At 31.7% G+C, this 14,263-nt stretch overlaps 1 protein-coding gene across 1 annotated transcript in view; it reads left to right on the forward strand.

Annotated features, from left to right (window-relative positions):
- The window catches only part of LOC118182524 (N-acyl-phosphatidylethanolamine-hydrolyzing phospholipase D-like), an 88,679-nt gene that overhangs the window by 17,201 nt on the left and 57,215 nt on the right, over positions 1-14,263 (forward strand). The window contains exon 2 of the mRNA XM_085807721.1: positions 10,909-11,460. Coding sequence (XP_085663847.1) covers positions 10,909-11,460 — 552 coding nt within the window. The remainder of the gene's footprint in view (positions 1-10,908; positions 11,461-14,263) is intronic.

The raw sequence follows: 14,263 nt of genomic DNA on the forward strand, positions 1-14,263 counted from the left end.
TCATCATTTCAGTATCAATTACAGTCGCCATTCTTGGAAAACAATTTTACGCAGAAAGCACACTTCTCTATGTTGTGTTAAATGTCCATGTTAACAAACAACATTGTTAAACATGCTCCATGTTTAACAATGTTAAATGTCAAATAATCCAAAACCTCCATGCCCCCTTGTGAGCAGAAAATAAATTGTTGGACTTTTAAAATTTCCCGCTTCACTGGCAGACCCCGTATATAAAGAACAAAGTCCGAGATCCAGAATCGTCTGGATTTCGGCGATTACATATTTTGGAAATTTAAAGCAGTTTAAATTGAGTAAGATGGCATATAAAAATTATAAAATTAAAAATATGAAATAGTTATTTATGAAAAGATGACGCCTTTATAACTAAGGGAATTCAAATTTGCAAAAAGAGCTCAATATTTATTTACTTATTTTATTAAACATTTCTTTCAGTACAGCTTTATTTGTTTAATTTTTTGTGCTAATATTTGCTCTTTAATTTTATCGGTAGTCATGAATTTCTTGTTCATTGACTAAGTTCTTTGGTTGAAGTTCTGCAATTGCTGTGTCAAAAACTCCCATTGCAAAGAAAATTTTTCCATTCTCAAATATCTTTGCCAGTTTTGTCAGCATAAGTAGCAATTTCTTCTGGATTTAATGTTATCCTGCACATTTTGTAGTCTGTTAGTTGATTGCTGATTGGGGCATTGTCATCCAATGAAAAATTCCTGTTATATCATCTTCATTTATTATCGCAGAGTTGTCAATTCTCCTGATTTTCAATCACGCTCCTACCAACCTAATTTACAACTTATTTCTCCCTACTTCCTCTTATTCTTAAAATTTCTCACGATTTTTATGTAGCTTCACTTAATACTTTGTTTTTTGCACGTAGAAGAAGGATTTTTGACATCTGAAAGTGTTTATTTTTTCCCTAAATGACATATAAAAAGGAAAGTTGTGTCATCATTGATACATTATGGTTTGTCTGTGCTTTATGTATAACGGTATATGTGTCGAAAAACATTGTGTTCCAGTTCTCCATTGAGCATCAAGTGCGGCTGTTGGTCATCTGTCATGTATTAGCCAGTGAGCACAAAGCAAGATCGAGGTTGTTATTTTGTTCATCTCCCCACTCAATGTTGGGAGTTTGACATGCTTTCAATAAATAATTGAAGAAATTGTGATTTTTTTAAATACATTTACAATGTATTAACAAAAGGAAGTGCTGGTGTTCTTAACCCTTTGACACGTGATATTATTTTTATAATTTTTTTAACTAAAAACTCTAGAAATTGAATATTATGATTCTAGAGACAAATAATATGTGAATTAAAAAAAATCTACTCTTGCCCATTGTTTTGTGGATGGTGGTCGCACTGTGAAACCACCGTACGTCTAGGACTATGAAACTTACCAACTTACCTAGGTTGTAGGGGGGAAAAACTTACCTTTTTCCATGCGTGTTTAAAATAAATGATGAAATTTACTAATTTTTTTTTTTAAAAATGCATGTAAGAATAGCATAATATATATATTTTACATTATTTTACAAACTAAATTGGTAGAAAAATTAATAAACATTTATGTAATTTTTCTATAGCAGTGAAAGTATAAGTACCTACATAATAAGGATGTTTGGTTACATGGATTAAAAACTCAGTAAAATAAGGATAAAAAAAGACTCAGTGTTTTTTTTTTTTTTAAATTTCAAAGAACAAATATTTTTTGTGACACTGTTCAAAGCATGTTTTGTCTTTTTGGTACATGCATAGACCCACATTGAATGTTTCGCACATGTATCTTCTATGATGTTTCTTCCTTGTGCTACAAAATGTACACAGATTGGATCTAAATTTCACCGGTATGTCCAGCGTTATTTAGTTTCTTTTCATCTGGCACATGACATTTGTGGTTTTTTTATGTTAATGGGGGAAGGGCTTGGTCTTTTAGGCTTTGGTACGGATCATTCGTTTCCCATTCGTACTTATTTTATTCGTATTTCGTCTCAAAATATTCATAAAATATTTTAAATTTAAATAAAACTTTACGCAATTTCTATTTTTAGTTACAGCAAAGTATATTTACATTAAATTTAAACTACAGGAAATAATTTATAAAATCACAATACTAGCTTGGGGAGCAAGTGTGTTGAGGTCAGAGAAAAGTCTCTGGAAAAGAAAGACCTTTTTACTGGGCAGGTGCATGTATTGTTTAGTAATAAAATAACTCTGTGATTTCAAAAACCCTTTATTTATATCCCGGTAAAAATAAACATTCCTATTTGAGAAGCAAGCAAACGCCATTGTGAAGAACAGTGGTTTCAAGGTGCGACCACCAAGCCTCTAGAGCACTATGTCACAATGCACTAGCATTGTCCCACTAGAGCGTTGTGTCACTATGCTCTAGTGGCACAGTGGTCGCGTCCTGAAACCACAAAGCAAATGCCATACATATAGAGGTTTTTTTTATATATATGCAGTTTAATTGTTGCTATTTTTTAGTGTTTATGACAGAAATCATGATGTGGGATGAATAACTTAAAATTTAAAGTTGTTTATATTAATAAAACGAAGTTATTTTGTCTCGCTGAAAACAAATTTTAAAAGGCATTCGATTTGAAGTACTAAGACCTAAAACATGTATGATTCTGTAGTCATTTTGTGTTATTTAGAGGTCAAAGATCAGTAATCAATTGATTTTCATTCAAAAATTTCGGAAGGAAGAGGAGAAAAAAATTCGAAAATTGGTGATTTCAGGGTGCGACCACCGCACGTCAAAGGGTTAAACATATGCATACACAGAAACAGAATGTTAGCTGTATGGGAGGAGGAGGAAGATTTTTCTGTGGGGAAAAACTACCAAAAAGTTATTAAAGAATGCCTATTCTCTGCCTTTTTACTGGGGCACAACCTACCACTGAATGCATCAGATCATGCTGCAGATTTAGTTAGAAAAATGTTTTTCACTATGAAATGTTTAAGAAATACTCAAATGGAAGAGCAAAAACTGCAGAAATTGTGAAAGAAAGAGATATGAGAAATAAATATACAGTTACTGATTGCATTTAAAACAGCCCCATTCTGCTTCTCCGTGGATGAAAGCAATAATGCCAGAGCAAAATCATATCCAGTAGTTGTTTCTTTTTTTTAATCCAGAGTCTTCAGAAATTAAGTGTAGTTTACTTTCTGTTTCCACTTTGGAAGGAGGAGGTTCAACAAACTTTAAAAGGAAAATGCAATTCCTTTGAATAATTGCTTAATCGGAATGCACCATTAATGGTAGGCTTGAAAACTGATATTGCAGGCGTCTTAAAAAAAGAAAATTCAGATTTTCAAATTATGAGGTGCACCTATTCTCTCTTACATTTAGCAGCTAAAAAGAGGCAGCTTTTTTACCAATAAGTGTGGATTAACACATTGTAGATATTTATTAATATCTTGAAAAGAGTTATCAAAAGAAGAAAAAATGAAACAATTCCAACAGCTGCATAATACTGAAATACAAAATTTTAAAACATGTATGTACATGCTTGCTATCTGTATAGAAATGTTTGTCTAGAATCCTCGGGTCAGTGGAACCCACTTCTTACGTTTTAAGGAAGAAGTAAATGCTTCTAGGCGGTATTGAAATTTGCAAAATACTTAAGGTAAATGAAAATGTAGTTACTACTTTAACGTTAAAAATAGATGTGAAAAAAAAATAGTTTCTGCACCTGTGAGCAATTAATTGGCAGTTCTCAACATAATACTACAAAGTGTAAAGCTGATACAAAATTTTCTCAATATAATAATAATAAAAAAAAGTACCTGATAAGGGAAACATTTTCCGATTATTTTAAGTTTATTTTGTGAAGAACAAATATTTATGTTTTTGTCTTCTGACCATAACAAAGCTTTTTTTATGTGCATCATTTTACCATTATTTTATGTTAACAAAATTTTACAGTGCAGAATTCCATTAATTTATATTTTGCAATAAATGATTAGTTATCTGTGTATTGAAGTTTATAAAGCCAACTTTTGTTTTGTCTTTCTCTGCTATATATCGTGATTTATGGCAATACAGAAAATTAGAAGAAAGATAAAGATTTTACTATAGGGGTTGCAACTGACAAAGTAGTGGAAGAACTTTCAGAGGAAGATAAAATTTTGTTTCTGCATTACTTATGTCTAGTGCATGATTACCTACTACATAAATTTCGAATCAGTGATGAAGTGATTTTGCATGCTAAAGTTGCAAATGTTTTTGCTCCAGCAAATGCATTTTTTTCTGATAAGATTTTTTTTTTTTTTAAATAGACTTCCAGTTTTACTTCATTTAGTTTTGAAAGACGATATTGATGTTGCAATTGATAAACTGCTGTCTCAGTTTTGCACATTACAGTTAGAAGACTCCGAAAGAGTTATAAAACCAGCAGTGAATTGCAGTGACATTGACATGCAGTGAAGTTTAATTGGAAAGGAATTTTACTATACTACAAGTACAGTACACTGCAGAGTACAATAATATACTACTCAGTACACTATCTAGAATAATTTTGGCCATCCTGACAATTCCCCATAGTAATGAGAGTGAGAGGATTTTCAGTGTTGTTACTAAAATAAGGATTAAATTTAAATCCAGTGTTAGTAATGACACATTAGAGAAAGTTTTATTAGTGAAAGCAGGCCTATGTTGCAATTGCTATGAACAAAATTAAGAAGTTTCTTTCTGAATGAAAGGAAAATCTAGCATTGTCTTAGCATTTGTACAAAAACTGATTAAAGTATTTATTATTTTTCTGTTAAAAGGTATGAAATAAAAAAAAAAAAAAAAATAACATGCAAGTGTGTTTGTACTGTTTGTATTTAAGAAATGGTAAGTGAATTTTCAGATATTATGTGCTATTTTTAATCTGAAAATTGCTTAAAACTCTTATAAGTTAAAATTCTTTTCCTAGGTACTATTTTAGTTTTAATTTAATTCATTATTAAAAATACATTTTTTCTACATATTTTGATCACTTAATTTTTTTTGTTGAAAAAATTCTCATGATTTCTTTTTAAAAAAAAAAAGTAACTCTACTGACACTTTAGTGTCGTTGGTTGGGAAATATGTTATCATTTCTTCACGAATTCCATTAACTGGAAAATTTTGCTTTCTACAGCATTAAAAATCTGTGTCAAAATAAGGTTGCTGTTTTGCCTTTTTTTTCTGAATCTGGTTCTCTCTTCCCATTATTATGTCTACAAAAGAAAACTATTAATAATATCACACTCCAAGTTTCAGTTAGTGTTTAGGCCAGATAGAAAGATATTAACCCCCCTATTTCCGCAACCACTGATGATTGTGGCTAATGTGTACTGTCATTGGCTATGGTGCAATTCCCTAACCACTAGATGTTTACAAGTGACATATAGGAATCTTGTTTAATCAGAAGAAAACTTGCTTTGTGACACATAGTGCTTTTCAGGAGTATATGTTCCATTGCTAAATTCTGTATGAAAAAAATTGCCAACAGTCAGAGTATTAGATCATTCCAAACATTGCATGTTTATATTTTGGACTTTGTACTGTATAATGTTACATGTGTCCTGTAATCTCCTTATTTAATATTTAAAATTTGTTTTTTAAATTGCTAAAGTGTGCTTTCTTTTGATATGTTAATAATCTTTGGTGACTTATAATAAATATGGATAGTTGTCGATCTTTTTAAGAAAAAAATCATCTACTTCTACAGACCTTCTGCTGGTTTGCCATTTTTTTAAAAAATTGTATTTATTATTTTTGAAGTGCATGCTATAAAATTTAATTGAAAATGTGTGTGATTCTTGGCTTTTAACTGTATGATGATGTGTATACTTATAATAATTATATGTAAATATCTTATAGAATATATTATGCACTGGTCATGAAAATTAAAGGATAATGACAGAAATAAAATGTAACTGATACAAATAAAAATTGTTCAATAGAAATTTGTCCAAAAACATTAGTTAACATAAATTACAATGTTTGGCAGTTGATTACTTGTGCAATATTGAAATTAAAACCAAATTTATGAAAATTAAAAAAATGATGAAAAAAATTAAGTCACTTCTTGTGGAATATTTTTTTTTAAATATGGTGTATGGTCACCTCGGACAGATATGCATACTTCACATTTTAGTTTCATATACTTTACCGAAGTGTTGATCAAGTCTTGTGGAATTGCATGCCACTCTTCTAAAAAGCGCCCTTTTAAGCCCCTGTAGGTTCTGGGGAGGAATTTGGCATGCTGAAATTTGTCACCCTAAGGCATCCCATACATGCTGAAACGGGTTCAGTTTGTGTGAGTAAGGTGGCCAATCTGTTTGAGTGATATCTTCTGTTTACAAGTATTCTGACATCACATATGCTTAATGAGGCTGAGTATTATCATCAGTTAGCAAAAACTCTGGGCAACAGTATCCCTAAACAGTCTAACTTGGGGTTCCAATATCTCATCCACATGTTTTTGAGCAATTGCAGAACCTTCTTGAAGATATGCAGCTTGGTGCTGCCATTTGTCACGATTACTTCCCAAATCATTAAAACACGGTTGTGGAAACGGGAAATGCTATGGACAAGGGAAGGCAAGTTGCATTTTCTTTCCTCTCTCCAGATCAAAACACATTTAGAATCACTGTTGAGAATAGATCTGGACTCGTCAGTAAACACTACTCAGGCTCAGTTGTCTTAACTTTGTTGAACATGATAATGGCACCAGTTTAAATGAGCCTTTCTGGAAACTGGAATGAGTGCAGCACAAACCATTGGTCATTCTCGCATACAGTGCAGTCTCTTTAAGCCTTCATGCTGCAAAAGAATGGCTAATTCGAGTTCCTGGGGCAACCTGAACTAAAACCAAGTCTCTTGTAGTTGCATCATGGTTTCTTTGAACTGACGATGACAGAAAACAAGTCATCCTGATGCAGTTATTGCTCTTGGTCTCCCTTGACCAGACTATCTATCAACTGATCCAGTATTTGAAAAGTAGCTTCATACTCCTGATATGATACTTTTAAGGATATTCAAATCTTGGGTGGCTTCCATTTGTATTTAACTTCCCTCAATTCTACCAATTTTTCACAACTTTTGACCTTCATTTAAGTTATGCTGTTGAGCCTATTTATGGCTCAAAAATAGTTCTATATATCGTATTATAAATGACAAAATAAAAATAAAACTAATTAATAAATATTACATTAAAAAGTCATGTAAGATTAACTGCAGGCATAAAATTAAAGCATAACAAAGAACGTTTTTTCTTTGGAATGCATTCAAGGCCATATGAATTCAATTAAATTAGGGTAGTAGGCAGTGTCTCTTTGGCATCTATCATGCCATTTTGCACTACTACACAAGCAGGGTCAATGAAATGATAAGAATTACGTACTGTAAATTATGTGTAAATAGCATAATATAGTAAAAGAATGAAAATGATTAGAGGATCATTATTTGATAATTAAAGTTTGTATTTTAAATTGTACTTTTTTTATGTGCACTTTTTTATGATTTGTTGCACTTTTTAACTTTTTTATGATTTGTTGCACTTTTTAACTTTTTTATGATTTGTTAATAATGTATGCTGACTTACAATAAAAATTGATAGTTTATGATATTAAAAACAATCGTGCATATCACTTACTGAATGTTAGGCTGGTTTGCCTTTTTTAAACCCAAAGTGCATTAGCCCAGAAGGCCTATTAATTTCGTTTCGGCATTTTGTGGCATTTCATTATAAATGGCATTTCACTTTTCAAATTGTTGCCACCAAATATTTTCGCCCTGTATTATATTTAAAGAAATTAAATAATGAAGAATCTGCATAAATGTATGTGTGTTTTTCGCATCGTGATAAAACAACGGTACCTAGAGCCATCAAAATTTGAATAAATTATATCTGCGCCTTTTTATCTCCAGCATGCAATACTGTGTATTGGAAGTTCTAAAGATATGCTCTTTTGAAATTATTTTGTGATATTGCTGTTGAATTGAATTTTATAGTTTAAGTGCGAAGAACATGATATTTAATAAATAAAGGTAACATAAAATGTTAAAGAAAGCCCCTTTTAGTATAATATAAAATCTGAAAACTTTCAGATCTTTTTTTTTTTTTTTTTTTTTTTTTTTAAGTTTCAACGCATTTTATAAAATTTAATTGAAAAGATGCATAAATTATGGGTTTTCACTGTATGATGAGATGTATGCTGATAGTAGTTATATGCAAAAATCTTATAGACCATATAGTATAATGTAACTGGCTTCATAATATAGTGTACTTCTCTGTTAAAGCCGTAGGATGCATTTTCGGTACAATATTGATGTATTTTGGCATATAACTTTTCCTGTTCCTTCCATTCAATACATATTGCTTCCACTACATTTTTTCCCCACTTTTTTCCTTTCCACTAAATATCTGTTGATAAGTTTTTTCTTAATTTTGTTTTCAGTCCTCTTCTTCTATATATACATATATAATAAAATAAATAAATAAATTAAAAAAATAAGGAAATTGAAAAAATAATTCTGTTTACTGTATTATGAATGACGAAATGAAATTGAAGCTGTTTAATAAATATTACACTAATAAATCACGTAAGATTAAACCACAAGCATAAAGCATAGCAGAGAACTTTCTTCCTCTGAAATGCATTCAAGGCCATATGAATTAATAAAGGTAGTGAGCTGTGCCTCTTTGGCATCTATTGTGCCACTTTACACTACCACGCAAGCAGGGTCAATGAAGGGATAAATATATAGTATAAAATGTTTGTAAATAGCAAAATACAGTATGGTAAAAGAATTAAAATGATTTAAGGACAGACATGGTTGTGCAAGTGATGAAATCAGTTTTGCCCGGGAAGAAAACCAAATTGTACTAGTGATGTGGTACCATTGAAATGCATCCCTCTGAAACAAAAAGAGCTAAGTGGTATAGCTTTAAAGGAAAGGAACTCATGATTCTGCTGTATGATTTCAATTTAGCAGTAAAATATTCTTTGTATGGATAATAATTTTGATTTACCATATTATTGTTGATGTTTGGAATGTTTACAGCTGAGCTAAATTTGACTAAGTACACAGAGAGAGAGTAGTGCCTGCGAAAGATTTAAGCAAAGCAATTTAGGTGTGGTAGCGAGTTGTACATACTCCAAAGTTTAACTACTGCTTTACTTCAGAAAAACCTGTATTACTGGGATTTGATTGATTTATTATAATATTTTATTACTAAAGTATGATTATTGCAACGATGATAAGAGGGGTATCTACCTGTTGGAGAGGAAAACCTTTTGTGCAGGACTTTCTGTAAAAAACTAGGCTTTATTTATGGTATAAATTTATGAGGGTCCCCATATAAACAGCATTTTTAATCCTAAAGAGCTAATATGGGATGACTTACCGGTGTTACTAGCTCCAGACACTTGCCTACTGGTGGGTTAAATATTATAATTAACAGGGAATAATATCCTGATTTTCAAATTAAAATTCTGTCATCATTTGATTTCAATTTTGGCATAAGGTGGCTAACGTTCTATTTTATAAGATTTCACTGTTCTGGATTAGCCTATTTATACAGTGTTCGGTACTTTAATTTCCATCTCATTGCTGTGTTCTTCATTTTAAGAACTTAACATTTCTTAGAATTTAAAGATTGAGAGTTTAAAAATCACGTTTCACTTAACTGATGGTTGATATCTGTAGTATAGTATGAAATCCAAAAAATATTGCCACTAATTGTGCGGCAAGTGCCAAAGAAGGCATCGCGAATGAAGACTTCAATTTAATGGGAATTCTCAGTAGTGCAGTTACAGAACCTGAAAACAGAACTTTGTTACTGAATGATAAATTATGTCTCACTATAAAACTAAATTGAAAGTAATAAGATAAAAATCAAAATTCCTAAACCAACTTACGTTGAAAGAATTGTTGATAAAGCAAAATAAATGTTAATTTTGAGCTTAACTTTGGGTCCTTTAAGTTCATGAAAATACTGAATCTTTTAATAAACAATCACTTTATAGGTTAAATTCTATGATTTCTACAAATCATCTTATTATCAAAATCGTAAAAACAACCTTGTATTTAGCGTAAGTATATTGAAACACTCGATCGATTTCGAGGGCAGCTAAAGGTCCCTCCTCATCAGGAGAAAGAAATACCTAGAAAGAAGAAAAATAAAGGGATGGAGTCTCAGAAACTCGTGGTCCTTATCAGCACTGCACGTGGTTATAAACGGATTTTTAATCAGAGTTACACTGGCCGCCTACTTTTACTGAGCCAGGCTATCTGATCAAACATCTAACACAAAGGACAAGGAAAAATTAGCGAAGTTAAAAATAGGGAGCGGGGGGCAACTGCACCTTCACGCTCAAAATCTGAACTTTGAATGCCCCCCCGCTCCCTATTTTTAACTTCGCTAATTTTTCCTTGTCTTTTGTGTTAGATGTTTGATCAGATAGCCTGGCTCAGTAAAAGTAGGCGGCCAGTGTAACTCTGATTAAAAATCCGTTTATAACCACGTGCAGTGCTGATAAGGACCACGAGTTTCTGAGACTCCTTCCCTTTATTTTTCTTCTTTCTAGGTATTTCTTTCTACTTATGAGGAGGGACATTTAGCTGCCCTCGAAATCGATTGTTTCAATATACTTACGCTAAATACAAGGTTGTTTTTACGATATTGATTGTTACATTAGCGTGTTTCTCTTCTAGTCATCTTACTATATTTGAATTCATCTAAAATTCTGAAATTTCTAAAATTAAAAGTCACCTAAATCATGATTATTTTGGATATTGAACTTTGTACTGTTTTCATATATTTTTGTTTTTTAATTTGAAATATTTTAATTATTTCATTAATTGATATATATACTAAGTGACCCCTGATAAATTATTTTGTTCCAGCTAATGAAAAATGTGAAAATGACTTCAAAAAAGGTCACCATTAATGAGAAACCTAAGGTGACCAAAATGGGATTGTTCAGACGCTCAGAATCTGTCATGCCATCTGGTTTCAAGAAGCCCACTGAGGCTAATAATACCGATGCTAGTGATACTGATAACAAGAACCTTATTCGTCGTAGTTCTATGATTTGTTCCGAAGGATTTGACAAGTATACTTATGATTGTCATAGACACGACATTCCTGCTCGCTCTGTTGGACTGGAGTTGGAAGCTTCTGCTTTTAATGAAGAAGCTAATGTTAGAAATGTGACTTTACCTAGCAAACCTACTTTACCAGGTAAAAAAACTTCTATATTAAAGAAAACTGTTAGCTCTAAGTGCCCTCTGATTAAAAGAGATTCTGTTGTGCATCCTGGACGAATTGATATGCAACGATCATTATGCATTGGCGGTAGATTTCAGAATCCTTGGCCTACATGGAGACCTCCAACATTTACAAATATTTTGAAGTTTGGTATTACAAGAGATAAAAGCAAAGTGCCACCAAAGCAGGTAAATTTGTGTAATGCTGAAATTACATGGAGCTTATGGCCATTTTATATTTTAAATGTAAAGTTTACTTTTCTGTAGCTGAATAAATAAATGATGTGTATGTTTGTAGATATGTATCTTTGAAATAATGACATATAATTTTATGAAAAATAATTGCTTTTTATGTTTACATATGATTTTTTGCATTTTAAGGCATTCCATGTATAAGATATATTTTATGTACTTGATTTGTAATCATATAAACACACTTTTTTTTTCTGAAATAAATTTTTGTTTAAGATGATTCTTAAGACATCGTAAAAGCAGTATTACTAAATTTGACTGTGTATGCTATATGCGCTATAAGTCAAGTTATCGCCATCTTAACTTCTTCCCCCCCAGAAGCTTTAAAATTTAGGTTATAAAGTCACATCTAAGTGGCTAGAATATTTTCCTTTCTAATAAATTTCTGTTTCATGTAAATTGAATTTTTTTGTCTGTTAAGGATTTTCTTCATTCAACAGCTGAATATTTAGTACCTTAATGCTAGTTATTCTCAGGATAAAAGACAACATGACAGTTCATTAAGTGTTTCAGAATCATTTTCTGTAAGTAGGGGCAGGGATCTTGTTTGGTTGCGACTTACTTGAAAGAGGATAGAGCTGGTTTTGTCTATCACTGGATTCAAAGGGTAGGGATATTTGCAATTTATGAAATGCATCTGTCATCTCTTAAATTTAGCAGTTGAAAATGGGTCAGCAGCTTTGCCAATAAGTGAGAATGAACACATTGTAGATATTTATTATTATCTTAGAAATATTGCGAAAAGGTAGGAAAAACTGAAACAAGTCTAAAAGCTGCATAATATTGAAATAAGGAAAAAAAAAAAAAAAAAAACCTGAAATATGTATGCACACGCTGGTTATCTGTAAGGAAATGTTTATCTAGATTCCTCAACCAATGGAACTCACTTCTTGCACTTTTTATGAAAGAAGTAAATGCTTCTAGAGTAAAGATAAAAGGCTCTGCTGAAAGTTATAAAGTACCTTGAGTAAACGGAGATGTAGTTATTATTTCCACTTTTAAAAAGAGATCTGCAGAAAACTTGAAACTACTCTTATATGCACCCTCAGGTCGCCAAATTCCTTGCCAAACATTTTTGGCTAGAAACTCCATGTTGCCATATTACTACCTAAATTTTTTGTCTACATTTCGAATTTTAAGCCTAAAATGTTCCCAAAAATGGGGTTTTCGCATATGCAAAAACCACGTTTTGAAGATACAATTTAAGCTAAAAATCCGAAACAAAAACAAAAAAATTTAGGTAGCAAAAATGTAAAGTTTCTAACCAGAAATATTTGACAAGAATCCATATACACAGCGATATGTTTTAACTTCAAAAAACATCTGCGAATTGCACATTGTAGGCAGCGAAGGAATCTACGAACTACTCGCTTCAATAAATTAACATAACAATAAATTTAAAAGAATACCGTGTACAAGCATTCTGTTTAAATTAAAAAAAAATCTATGAATTGCACAATCTAGGCATTGTGCGCATATCTATCAAATAAACTAAACTAAATTGCAAACAATTCAAAAACCAACAATAACAACAAAAATTATTAGTAAAAAAAATGAACATAATATTCTACAAAATAAAAACAGTGAAATAAAATGCGCTTACCATAATACATTCCTGAATAAAATTTCGCCAGTCACACGAAGTCTCTGAACAAAAGTGCCATGATTTTGCTATATCACATGTCTTTCTGAGATTCAAAATTTTGAAAGTAACGATAGAAACTTCCTCCAAAGTTAACTTACTACACCAAAACCACAATCCAAATCTTAAACTCCACTGACAGCCACATACTTTATCAGCAAGCATTTGACATCAAATCCACACAAGAACTATCAGAAATGCCCTTCTTCGTCTGAGTTCTCATAGCAGCTCCGCATTTCGGACTCTGTTTTAAAAGTCCTACAGACATTCCAAAAATACACTTTAATCCTCATCAACACACTCATGAACAAAAAACTCGTTAACAACTCCAACATCATACCTTTTAATACTAAATTTACTTTCCACACAATCTAAAATACGCGACTGAAATCTTGCCACCACATCTATCATTGTAACATAGGCCATTTCAAAACACGCACGACACGAACCAACAAGCAATTGAACCACTCCAGCAAAAGATTTTTCAACGTCAACAGGGTTGCCATACAACACTCAATCGTGCCAAAAACCAGCACAGAACACATATCGCCACGTTTGGTGAAATTAGGGCGCATATGAGTAGAGCCAAAAATTAAAGTAATTTCTGTACCAGTGAGCAATTTAATTGGAAATTCTCAAAATTTTACTGCATAATATAAGCGTAAAGCTTTCCCAAAAGTAAAAAAATCAGTTGACAAGGGACACATTTTCGATTATTGTTAAGTTTGTCTTGTGAAGAATGAATATTCATGTTTTTGTCGTCAGACCTTAACGAAGTTTTTTTCTTTTTTTTGTACGCTCAATTTCGCTGTCATTTGATGTTCTTAACACAATTCTACAGTACAGAATTACATTAATTCATGTTTTGCAGTCAATGATTAGTGATCTGGTTAAAGTATTATTTAATGATTAGGGAAACTGATTGCAGTAGTCTTCTCTTATTTGAAGGTACAAGCAATAAAACTTTTGGTAAAAATATACTTACGAATGTCACTTGGCGATAATTGGTGGCACATGGACAGCTGAGTTTGTGCAATTCTTTGACTTGTTATGTCTCTGCTACACAAATCCAAAATAACAAGTCAAAGAATTGCACAA

This window comes from Stegodyphus dumicola, chromosome X1 (assembly GCF_044657685.1).
Source record: "Stegodyphus dumicola isolate Sdum_Otavi_A_Nest chromosome X1, ASM4465768v1".
Taxonomy (NCBI): Eukaryota; Metazoa; Arthropoda; class Arachnida; order Araneae; family Eresidae; genus Stegodyphus; species Stegodyphus dumicola.